This window comes from Salminus brasiliensis, chromosome 3, assembly GCF_030463535.1.
Source record: "Salminus brasiliensis chromosome 3, fSalBra1.hap2, whole genome shotgun sequence".
In the NCBI taxonomy this organism is placed as follows: Eukaryota; Metazoa; Chordata; class Actinopteri; order Characiformes; family Bryconidae; genus Salminus; species Salminus brasiliensis.
In genome coordinates, this window is record NC_132880.1 from 47,608,415 (window position 1) to 47,620,819 (window position 12,405).

The 12,405-nt window shown below is 43.9% G+C and overlaps 1 protein-coding gene across 1 annotated transcript in view; it reads left to right on the forward strand.

The window, feature by feature from the left end:
• Positions 1–858: 858 nt before the first annotated feature.
• Positions 859–12,405, forward strand: part of hs3st2 (heparan sulfate (glucosamine) 3-O-sulfotransferase 2) — a 41,197-nt gene continuing 29,650 nt past the window's right edge. Inside the window, exon 1 of the mRNA XM_072674939.1 lies at positions 859–1,960. Coding sequence (XP_072531040.1) covers positions 1,410–1,960 — 551 coding nt within the window. The 5' untranslated portion in view covers positions 859–1,409. The remainder of the gene's footprint in view (positions 1,961–12,405) is intronic.

Genomic DNA, 12,405 nt, shown 5'->3' on the forward strand with positions numbered 1-12,405 from the left:
CCCTTAAGCAGTCCTGTAAGTGGTGAGGTGGGACCCCCATGAGCATCCCCAATGGGTGCCCTTGAGCCTGATGTTTTGGAGATGTTCTGACCCAGTCGTCTAGAACGTCACAATTGACAGGAGCCACTGTAGAAGAAGATCATCAATGTCTTGTCTTCACCTGACAGTGGTATTAATGTTATGGCTGATCTATAAATATGTATGTGTGTGTGTGTGTGTACACTGTTTGGACAAAAGTATTGGGACACCTGCTTATTCATTGTTTCTTCTGAAATCAAGGGTATTCAAATAGCTGATCCTGCTTTTGTTGGAGTGGCTGTTATCTCTACTGTCCAGGGGAGAAGGCTTTCTACTAGATTTTGGAGGAGAGCATTGCTGTGAGGGTTTGATTGTACTCAGCGATGAGGGAAAGTTAGTAAGGTCAGGATGCTGGATCATGATCACCACCCCACCTCATCTATCTTCCCAGCTCATCCCAAAAGTACTGGATGGAGCTCCACCACCATCCATCATTCCAGAGAACACAGCTCTTCTTCCACTGCTCCACAGCTCCTCAATGCTGGGGGGGGGGGGGGGGGGGGCTTTATACCCCCCTCTCTAGCCCACGCCTGGCATTATTAGGCAGCATGGTGCCTATCGAGAGCTCCAGAGGGTCCTATTCTATTGGCAGTACTTCTCTAGAGGGACTAGACAAGGTGTGTGTGCATTTGCAGAAGCAGAAGCTGAATGGATTCATTAGAAGAGGTGTCCACATACTTATGGACAATGCTGTGTAAAGAGCGAAAAAGACCGAGAGAGAGCTAGACAGACATAGAGAGAGAGAGAGACAGGCAGACAGACAGACAGATACATACAGAGACAGGCGCGTGCTCCGGTGCTCAGATCCTCGGCGCTCGCTGCGCTCCTTTAACGCAGAGCGCGCCGTGACGTCAGGCGCCGCGTTTAAATGTCGAGCACGAGGCGCGCCGCTCGCGAGAAGTTTGAGCAGCTCAACATGAGCGGAGGAGCGGAGGACGAGCGGGATGTGCAGACGAAGCGCGCGCCTTCCCGATCGGGACGTCTGCACACAGGACTAGTGCGCACGTTGGGAGCGATGCGTCCGAGCGGAGCGAGGCGCGCTGCGCACAGTGAACGGCTCGAGAACACTGCGCGTGCCAAAGTGAGCAGCGATGAGGAGAGCTAACGAGGTCCCTTCGTGCACGGCGAAGCTGAACTAGCCTGCCTTGGCGTGTGTGTGCGTGCGTGTGTGTGTGTGTGTATGTGCGCGCGCGTGAGTGAGTGAGTGAGTGTGTGTGTGTGTGTTTGTGTGTTTGTCAACAAAAACAAAGAGTGAGCGGAGTGAAGGGAGTGAGGGGAGCCCGGCTTGATGGGGGAAATCGCCGCGGTGCCATCTTTGACCCCATGGAGACATGGCATATAGGGTCCTGTCCAGCCGCATCGTGCCGCCCTCCAACAAGTTGAGCAGAAGGTTCATCTTCGTGTTCACGCTCTCGCTCTCCTTCACCTATCTATGCTACAGCGTGCTCTTCTGCTCGGGCACCGTCATGCCGAGGCTGCACGGCTTTGAGGAGCACGGCTGCGTGCGCGCCGAGAGCGCCGGCGCCAAGAAGCTGCTGCAGAAAGCGCCTTTTTGCGCAGCGCAAAGCGCGCAGCTCGACTCGGACGCAGCGGCGCCGCTGGCCCGGAGCGAGGCGGCGAGCCCCGCGCGCAATCAGACCGGCAAGCGTGCGGCCGTGCAGAGCGCGCGCAACGACCCAGCGCGGTCCAGAGCGGGCAACGGCACGAGCAGCGCGCAGCGTTACGGCAACAAGAAGTTACCCAACGCGCTGATCGTGGGCGTGAAGAAGGGCGGCACGAGAGCCGTGCTGGAGTTCATCCGCATTCACCCGGACGTGCGCGCGGTGGGGACCGAGCCCCACTTCTTTGACAGGAACTATGATAAAGGCTTGGACTGGTACAGGTAAGGGACCATCGCCAAAAACAAACTTCAGTGGGTCTAAGCTGGTCATCCAGGAGGAAACACACCCTATGCTGGTTGACCAGCTTAGGTCTTGACCAGCATACCGTTCGCATTTATGTGAGTTGACCGGCGTTGACCAACATTGACCGACGTTGACCGACGTGGCCAAGCTGATCATGATGGTTGACTAGTTTGGTAAAGCTAGTGCCGGTGTTTTTATGCTAATAGACCAGCAAAACCATCCATCTCTGACACTGTCGTCAAGGTCATGCCGGTTATGATGGTCAACCACCTTGGTCCATATGCTGGTCAAGAGTTAAGCCGGTCAACCGTCTTCACCAGCCTGAGCTGGAGGGAGGAGGGATTTAATAGCGAGTGCAGGATTGAGACTCGTTGAATAATAAGTGTGATTCAAACCATACTGTCCTCCTGACCTGCTCACTTTACAGGAGAAGGTCCTCACCTTCTTAACCTTTACTGGACGTTGGGGCACTGCTTACCTCTTCATAGTTGAGTAATGAGTTCAGTAAAGGCAAGTGGCAAACCGTGAACCTCCAACCCTGCTGTTCCTCGCTCAAAACAACATCCAGCAGAACCAAAACAGAGCTGGAAAACAGGCCGATTCCAAACCCCCAAAACTGTTACATCACAGTCTTGACTCGTTCTGATCACGCCCCTAAATTTACATAAACCCCACCCCTAGAAAAAGCCCAGTAACTGTAGTCAAAGCTGGGCTCAATGCAGCAACAACACACCACCTTCAGACTCCAGTTATGAAAGCTATGGGTTGCTATGGGCACCACACCTTTTCCCAAGACCTGATCTTGGAAACGAGGGGTCAAAAGTTGCTGTGCGACGAAGCAAAAGCCAGGAAGGCGAGCAGGTATCCGTGCATCCCCCATAACCCCCCCAATCCGACTGGCTTTACCATCTCTTTATCTAGCTAACTGCTAGCCACACACCAGAGGGCAGGATATCAGCACTGCAGTGTTCTTGTGACGGTGCCGAAAACAAAGCTATGCTATGTGATACAATGCGAGGTGTCTTGCTGTACACCGGCCAATCAGAGCAGCAGAGCCCATTCAATTATTCAGGAGCCCACCATTAAGGGGAAATGTAGCATTTAATTCCAGGGCCAAATAACAGGGTTGTAAATGGGCATGTAAAGCGCATCTAGGCATTTTTCACCCCAACTGAAGCCACATACTTTCTGTTTACATCTTTTAAACACTAAATAAATGTATTATACGCTCATTTTATTCAGATTTATTTATACAGCACTGTCCACAATGGATGTTTTCAGTAAGGGGCTTTACAGAAATCTGGTCTGAGAGCTATTGGTGCCTGTGGCAGGAAAAACTCTCTCAGATCAAGAGGAAGAAACCTTGAGAGGAACCATTTAATCATTTGTTTAATATATAACATTTTACTCCAATTTATTTATTTATTATTTATGATTTTCCATCAGTCCGTCCTTCCTGAAGTGGTCATATAATATAAAGGGAAGCTATGAAGATATAAAAGAACAATAAATGGATAGGTATTATTTTCTGGACAGTGTCATATCCTTAACTTGAGCTACTACTAAGTTGATAAAGTGAGCAGAAGGAGTAGGAGGGAGGCTTCAGAAGCCAGAAGAGCGAGCGAGTCCTGCTGCCGCTGAGATGGAGCTGCGTGTATCAAATCATACCGACAGAGCAGGATGATAACTTGGCCGGGGAGCTGGGGTGAAATGACACAGAATGATTGCAGTGTTAGGTTTCAGGAAATAAACGTACAGATAAAGGGCAGCAGAGCTTTTTTTCTTCCTTTTTTTCGGAGGGGAGGGGGGCAATAGTGAAGTTTCATTAAATCCTGCCAAGGAGAAACACGCCTCATATTGAGCCGTGGCTGCCGATCTGGATCGGAGCCTCCTTTCGTTTTTTTCCTGACGGACTGCCATTCAAATGCGCTTTTGGGAGCCATCAGGCTGGTAGCTGAGAGTGCCGGGGCTGTACGGTGAACCAGGCTGAGGAGTAGGAGGTTCTGTGAGAGTGTGGCAGACCTCCTGCTACTACCAGCGCTGCCTATGGCTCAGGGCTTAGTAATTACATACCCATCACAACGCTGCTGAGACAGAAAACAGGGCTGGAGAGTGCTGGAGTGCGTGGCATCCCTCGAGACTGAGCATCCATAGGAGGCTACAAAAGACACTGGAGCGAAAGAAGCCCTTTAGCCATTAGCAGGTGTTTCCCACTTCTGCTGTCTGCTCAGTGGTGTAGAAACCTAAGCAGGAACCTGGTCTGCACCACTTGTGTTGGAACAGGGGCATAACCCCTAGCATGCTGCACTGACAGCGACTGAGAGAGGTGTGTTTCTGACGTGAATTAGATGGGTGAGGGTATTTAAGAGCGTTTGGCAGTTCCACTTGTCTATAACATGCAGTCAGCTGACCATCAACATCAGTACATGTTGTTATCTGGTTGACTGTGACACCAGGTGGCCGAAATTCAACGTCTGGACGACGTCTTAAGCCAGCGTTAATTCTGCGTAGATTAGTGACGCCTGCTGATGGTGATATTTTGTTGGTTTGAAGTTAATTAAGTGATGTTAAGCATCATATTAATGTAAAATATCAACATTTAGTTTTGGTTTAGGTTTGGTGACCAAAACTGAACATCTGATAAACTTCATATTGTTAATGTCCATACAATAATATATATGTATGTGTAATATATATATGTAATATTCTAACACAGTTAGACATTGATATGTTGTTGCTTTTAAGTCATGGTGTTAAGTAACCAAAATTCAATGTCTGTCTAACGTTGGAGCTTAATGTCTACCCAATGTTGGTATTTGACGAATATGTGACTTTGATTTCCAACCAAAATTCAACATCTGCAAAACATTGGGTTTTGATGTCAACCCATTTATTTTTTTTTTTTAACTAAAATTCTGAGTCCAGCCAAAATTCAACATCTTCCAAACATCACATGCCAACATCAAATTAACGTAAAATACCAATGGTTTGTTGTGAGGTTTAGTGACCAGAAACCAACATCTGTTAAAGCTTCATACTGTAAACATCTACACAACGTGAAATTCTAACGCTGTTACATGTTGATATGTTGTTATCACAGTATTAAGTAACCAAAATTCAATGTCTGTCTAATGTTGGAGCTTGATGTCTACCCAATGTTGGTATTTGATGGATATGTGACTTTGATTTCCAACCAAAATTCAACATCTTCCAAACATCACATGCCAACGTAAAATTTACGTAAAATACCAGCGTTTTTTTGGGAGGTTTAGTGACCGGAAACCAACATCTGCAAAAACTTCATACTGTAAACATCTACACAACGTAATATTCTAATGCTGTTACATGTGGATATGTTGTTGGTTTTTGATGGATATGTGACTTTGATCTCCAACCAAAATTCAACATCTGTAAATGTTAACCCATTTTAAAAATTATTTTTAACTAAAATTCCAGATGTTTCAGATGTTGAAATTGGCGCCCGGTCTCTGGTGGGCCAGGTCAAATGTCAAGTTTTGTTGAGATATATTAGAACCTAAAGTACTGTATCATTGCATATTGCAATATTTGCAATAAATGTGAATGCAATTTGCTAAATTTCAAATATTGGAAAGAAATTCAGGAGCCATTTCTACTGATATGCACATAAAAAGGGTTCTACTTCATTCAGGTCAATGTTTATTTGTCATTTGCAAAACATTTCAGGACATTCATGCATTTAAATGCTTGTGGGGAGACTTCAGAGCTGCAGTATATCAGCTGCAGATGATCAGAACCTGGTTGGAGAGGATGATTCTGGAGGAGTCTGGAGTCTTATTTTAACCTCAGATGTTTAGTCTGGTCTGATCTTGATGGTTGTTGAAGTGAGGGGTGAAGAAGATCACCATCATGGCCAGATCCAGAGAGCTCTCTGAGGCCTTCAGAAAGAAGGGTGTAGATGCAGAAGGGGTTCAGAAAGATCTTGGAACAGTTAGAAATCAGCCGCTGTTCCACTGCCCACTAAATCACTAAAAACATTTAAGGTTTTCATGGGTTCTCCGAATGTTTTCACATGACTGTAAAATGTACAAAATAGACAAAAATGGTCAAAAATGTGAAAAAAGAAATTAATCTAAAAATAAATTTGCATATTTATAAACAAATAAAAAATGTAATTTAGGAAATTATTTTATTTGAAAGACTTGTCAATATATTTCCTTTGTACCTAAAGAACAATGTAACCAGTCTAGGACCCATGTGTGCATTTCTTTTTTTTTAGATCTTTATTTAAATCTCTATTTGTAATGATTTGCATGGCACATTTTATATTAATTTTTTAAAACCAAATTAGTAAATATAGAAGTGTAGAAGAGTGTTCTCTGAGCTTATTTGTAACCTACTTATTTGTAACTAACCATGTGACGTCCCTGTACAGGAATGTATATTGTAGGATAATAGTGGTGATGAAAGGAAGAAATGGCAATGTTTTATGTTTTATAATTCTACTAATAATATTATATAATATAATATCTCCAATAGGTCAAAGCTCTTAAAATACACAAAAAATAAAAAGCAAATGTGGACATCCATGATATAAAACAATTTAATACACAGATTAACCCACAACCTAACAACAATATTCGCTTCTTAAATATTAAGCTTTAAGATGATTTTTAAAGCTCTGCAGGGAAGCTATAAGGGAAATATAGGGGAAATGAAAAGCAGCACAGGGGAAAGCTCTGTCTGCCTTAGAACAATCAAGGTACTGCTCGCAATCCAGGGCTTGAATGGATGGAACGTGATGGGCAGCAAAGAGATAACAGCTCTGATATATGTGAGGAGCAGTTAGGCCTCATAAGCAAGAAGCAGTACCTCAAAGGCAATGTGGTCATGTCTACCCTTAGCGTCTGCTCCTGCACATGTCAGAAATGTATGTTATGGGGGGTCCGGAGAACAAGAAAGGAGCCAGTTAATAGAGTTTTCTGCCTCCCCTCAGGAATGAGGATGTCAACTAGCGATTTCCTGATCCAGTTATTATACCCCCTTTTGTAGAGAATACCAACGAGCCACTTCATTAAGAACACTGTCTTCTTTCTGCACTCACTGTCTGTTTAATCAGCTCCACTCATCAGATAGAAGCATCCTTTCACCCTGTTCTTCAATGGTCAGGACCCTTAGATGACTGACCACCACAGAGCAGGCTGTAATATTGGGGTGGTGGGTCAGTCATTCTCAGCACTGCGGTAACACTAGACTGACATGGTGGTGGTGTGAGTGTGTTAGTAGTGTGTGTTGTGCTGGTGGTACGAGTACTGGATCAGACACAGCAGTGCTGCTGGACTGAGAATAGTCCACCAACCAGAAATATCCAGCCAACAGCGTCCTGTGGGCAGCAGCGTCCTGTGGGCAGCAGCGTCCTGTGGGAATGGATGAAGGGCTAGAGGATGACCAGCACCAACAAACTGTGCAGCAGCAGATACAGAGCTTCTGTCTCTGACTGCACATCTACAAGCTGGACCTGCTAGGTAGGAGTGTCCAATAGAGAGTGGACAGTGATTGGACAGACACAGTGTTTAAGCACTCCAACAGCACAGCTGTGTCTGATCCACTCAAACTAGCAGCGCAACACACACTACTAACACACACACTCGCCACCACCATGTCAGTCCGTCAGGTTCACTGCAGTACTGAGAATGACTGACCCACCACCCCAATACTACAGTCTGCTCTGTGGTGGTCAGTCCTGTGGGGTCCTGACCATTGAAGAGGGAACAGGGTGAAAGGAGGCTAATAACAGATCTGGACTTTCAGAACTACACAGTGCTCCTATGTGGTCAGTGGAGCTGATAGAGTGGACAGTGAGTGTAGAAACAGAGAGGTGGTATTAATAAAGTGGCTGGTCAGTGTATAATGTCCACCATAAAGCCAGTGTTTGGTAAATACTATTGAGGGATTGTGTTGAGTGAGCCAGAGGAATCACACACCACTGCAAAACTTGCTTTGACACACTCCTAGTATCATTGTACGACACACACACATACACACACATACAAAAGCCATCAATACTATTTGTGGACTGGTTAATTAAAATGCCACTGAGGCCAAGACACTATAACAGTTCCCCTAATCCTCCCTGAAAGCAATTTTACTTTACCCCCTGACATCTTGCAATAAAGGCCATGCATAATGAAAAAGATGATTGTCTGATTAAATCAAAAGTTCCCTGGAAACTTCCCTTAATAATTCGCTTTAAAGCCTTGTTAGTCATTTCACTTCAATCTCGCTAATGACGAGGCTCCGCTCCATTAAATTCGGTGGGCGCTGCTCGGAACGCCGTTCATGGGCTTTAACTCTCAGCTGAGTTACCTTGAGCTACTGTAACGTAACTGTCCACGTCTGAAATAATGAGATCCTCATAAGCAGTGGTGATGCCCGAGGATGATGTGTGGATCGGCTGGTTAATTGTTGAGCTCTGCGAGCAGACGGGCCACAGTTTTTTTCCCCTTTCCCACCGCTCCCACCGAGTAAGCTCATGAGAGATGAGTTGGACAAATGCTGCAGAGTTCATTAATGCATTTCCAGAATAGAAGGCGACCCACGTGGGCTCATTTGTATTGTCCCAGTCTGTCTCCCCGTTATCAGCTAACCCCCCTCGGCCGGCCACACCATCATAGGCGGGCCACAGACGACCAACGCTCCCGGGATCAGCGGCACCGTTTTCCACTGGATCCTAAAACCACACAAATACACACTGTCCAAACTTAAAAGGGCATCTGTTGATCTTTACAGAAGCCAGGAGCACTTCAAACACATTTCAGATTACAGAAGTGCTCAAATTGTGCGAGAGGCCTTTTAACGTTCGCTGTGGCCCAGAATTTCCTCCTGGTCCGCCATTAATTGGCTCGGAGGGGAAGGCAGGAGAGAAACGCTGCAGTCGGAGAGGTTGATGAGGACAGAAAGTTGGGCGAAGCTCATTTAGCAGGGAAAACGACATGTTCCTAAGCGAACATGTGAGCTAGCCTGCCGCCATCGCTAATGGGAATTCCTAATCCCAGCAGAACCCTGAGAGTTGGAGAACTTACTGTAACATTAATTATCAACACAACTCTCCCATAGATATGTCCCCCAGGAGCAGGCCAGAGTGCTGGGATGTTTTGATATGGTGGTTTTTAGCTTAAATTACTCATTAGGGCCGAGTGGCATCGGCGGAAGCTGGAGGTAAACATGAGCCACTCAAAGACTTGGGTAGGCCACCTATGGGAGTGTGGTATGGGATGGATTGGATTATGGATGAATACTGTTTGCTCTCAGTCACTCTGGAGGCTGACTGCAGGATGTCTTAGTTAGTTAGCTCGTGGCTTTGTTCTTGCCTTCGCCCAGGCTGATGGAATGAAGACCTCGTTATCTCCAAAATGGCAAAATTACATGGGAGTCAAAGTATGTCGAAGTATAAAGATCCATCCCAAGTCATTTTGGAGCATTTCTATTGGTCCATTTATTATGACACAATATAAAGAATGAATGCCAGATTGACTCCTGGGCTCCCCCTACAGCTGGGAAGTGGAATTCACACTTTGAGCCACCCCAAAAGGCATGCTTTTCACATGCATTTGTGGACAAGCTAAAAGAAACTGAACTGTCACAGAAAGGTAAAGAAGCATGTGGACTGATGTGGTAGAGTAAAATTACAGGGTTTTTTATACACATATAACTCAGATTACGCAGATTTTTGCGAGAAGTATCTGTACTCTAGTTGAGTACTTTTTACTTCTACTCTGTACTTTTCACATAAAAAAATCTGTACTTTTTACTACAGTTTACTTGTGGAGGTTCTGCAGGAACATAATTTCGCTCCACTGTGTACTCGTAATAAAAATAAAAGCCTCTTCACTTGACTACATTTTCAAAACCGACTCGCTACTTAAAATGTATTTTTATTTTTTATTTATTTTGAGCTTATTTTTTGTTTAATATGATAAAAATTCTCTGATTTTTTTATTTTTATTTAACCATTTAACTATTTATTGTGATGAACCGCACTGGCAATTAACCTATAACTGACACCCTCATGCAGCCTCGCATCGCCCCGCCCTTGCACTTTAGGTTCATTTGTCTTTTGCTGCAGCAAAGATGTCAGAAGTGTGTATCGGAGGTGTGTATCGGAGGTGTGTATCGGAGGTGTATATCGGAGGTGTGTATCGGAGGGGAGTCTGTCAGAGGAGTAGAATAGAACAATGGTTCATTCAGCAAATCTGGTTCCAGATATATAAGTTAGCAAAATCCGACAGCCATGTACGACTATCATGTAATCTACCGTTTTTCTACTGTTACACTCAGTGTTCTCAAAGGCATCTACACATAGCTAGCTAACAGTGTTTACCATTGATTAATATTGATTCATATTGATTCATATGGTCAATCAGTTTCACCAGTTCAGTAGAGGTCAGTCCTGTGAGGGAGTTTTCAGTGCTCTGAGAAACAGGTTTCCAAATCGGAATGGACACCATTAACAGAGGTTTAACTGTCTTGTGTATCTTTACAGACAGTTTTGCAAAACCAGTAAATAATTGGAAACCAATGCAGTTAAACAGGAGTCTCCACTGATTGCAGATAAATGGTGTCAGATTTTATTGCTGGTTTAAAAATGACTTGATTTGATAGAATTATGATGAAAAAGAAAAACGTAAACAGTGTATCAGTAAATCTGTTCAAATGAAGGTCTGGGTTTAAAGACATCACATGTTCTGGGTATCATCAGAGCAGAGCTGAGAACCAGATATGACCACATTTATTAAGCTGTGAACTAAATATGAAACTAGTAAAAACTTTAATTATGATAGTTTTAGTTTTTCTGGACAAAAAATGCAGAGATTAAAATGTGGTTTATGGTTTTGCAGATGATCCTAAAGTGTGATGGTTGTGTTTATCTGTAACTCAGATAAATGAAATAAAAACATTTCAAGAGATGTTTATAAATCAAGAAAAATAGAATCAACGTTTTGAAGAAATACTTTACTTTCTTAGTTTTAGTTCATACTTTATACTTGAGTAAAAAATGTAAAGCATACTTTTACTTAAGTATTTTCTACCTAGAATATTTGTACTTTTACAAATTATAGGACAAATTATAGGACAAGTATGGGACATTTTTTTTCTGCCACCTCTGCTGAGCAACAATAGGGATGCTCGTCTCTGTCCAATGAAAAACATGTATCTCCAAAATGGTGACTTTATAGGAGGAGACTAAAAGTGGTCTTAACTTTGAATGGAAGTCAGTGTAAAATAAGGGCTTATTCAAAGTAATTTAGAGCATTTCTATTGGTCCGTTCATCCGGAATTAGCTAGAAAATGTACAGAAGCAGCTACAGGGTATAAACGATGGAGAAAACAAAAAAATGACAAAAATGGAGATACTTGGTTTTCATTGGACAGCAGCGCCCTTTTCTTTGTGATTTTGAAGCTGATATTTGAAGGTAAAAATGCTAATAATTACAAAAAAAAAGAAGATATACAGTTTCTGCGTGACAGCGTCAGAATGCACATTCTGCATGTACAGTTAACATCTACAGTCCCCTCCTGTATTCCTCTTACTGACAAACTCCCAGTACCGGAATACATTCTATATTAGTGCTGCGGTGCTAATGAAATTGTCACCGCTGTGTCTCGTGAAGGTGCTCGGTGGCACTCAGAGCTCAGGCATTAGGCAAGTAAGTGCAGGCATTAATGCTCAGCTCTGGCTGCTTTCAGGTGGCCTGCCATCCATTTGCATTTCTGCCTCACAACGAGTAAAGCCAGGCTGCGTCTCATTATGCCATGCTAATGTTCCCATTATTTCCTGCAGCTTTGCAATGAGCCTTTTAAACCGGCAGTGGAGGGAAGACAAAAAAAGAAAAAACTTCCAAAGAAGCGAGTAAACAGAATGAAAAGTTCAGCTAAGCTGACATGTCCTGAGTAAAAGTGTGCTATTTTTATAGCTCAGTGCCTTCTGAAAGAAAAAAACCCAATGCACCCACGACTGTGCACCCGCAGTTAATTAATCCGAAACAATGACAGTTAACTGAAGAGCTCATTGGAGAGCGTGCAACTGGCCGGCCGTCCTAAGAGCGCCGTCATTGTTGACGAACTGCAGCCGTTCCTTTGTCAGAAAATGTGAGGAATTTTGGCTCTCTTCATTTCGAGAGTTATCTTCTGAGGCGAGCAATTTTCTGTACGGCTTTTTTGAAATGAAAGATTAATATATTCCATTCCAGGAGACAATGGCACTCCAAAATAACTCGACTCATTTCCGGTGAGAGTAAAACGGTGCCCAAGTCATATTATATGTCGTCATTTCAGGAAGGCTGCGTGTCCAAAATTGGCACAAGACATTTCTGACTTGTTAAACATCACCTTCAGCTTTCAGTGAGAATCTCACAGATTTAACACTTACTTGAGTTAGAAATGT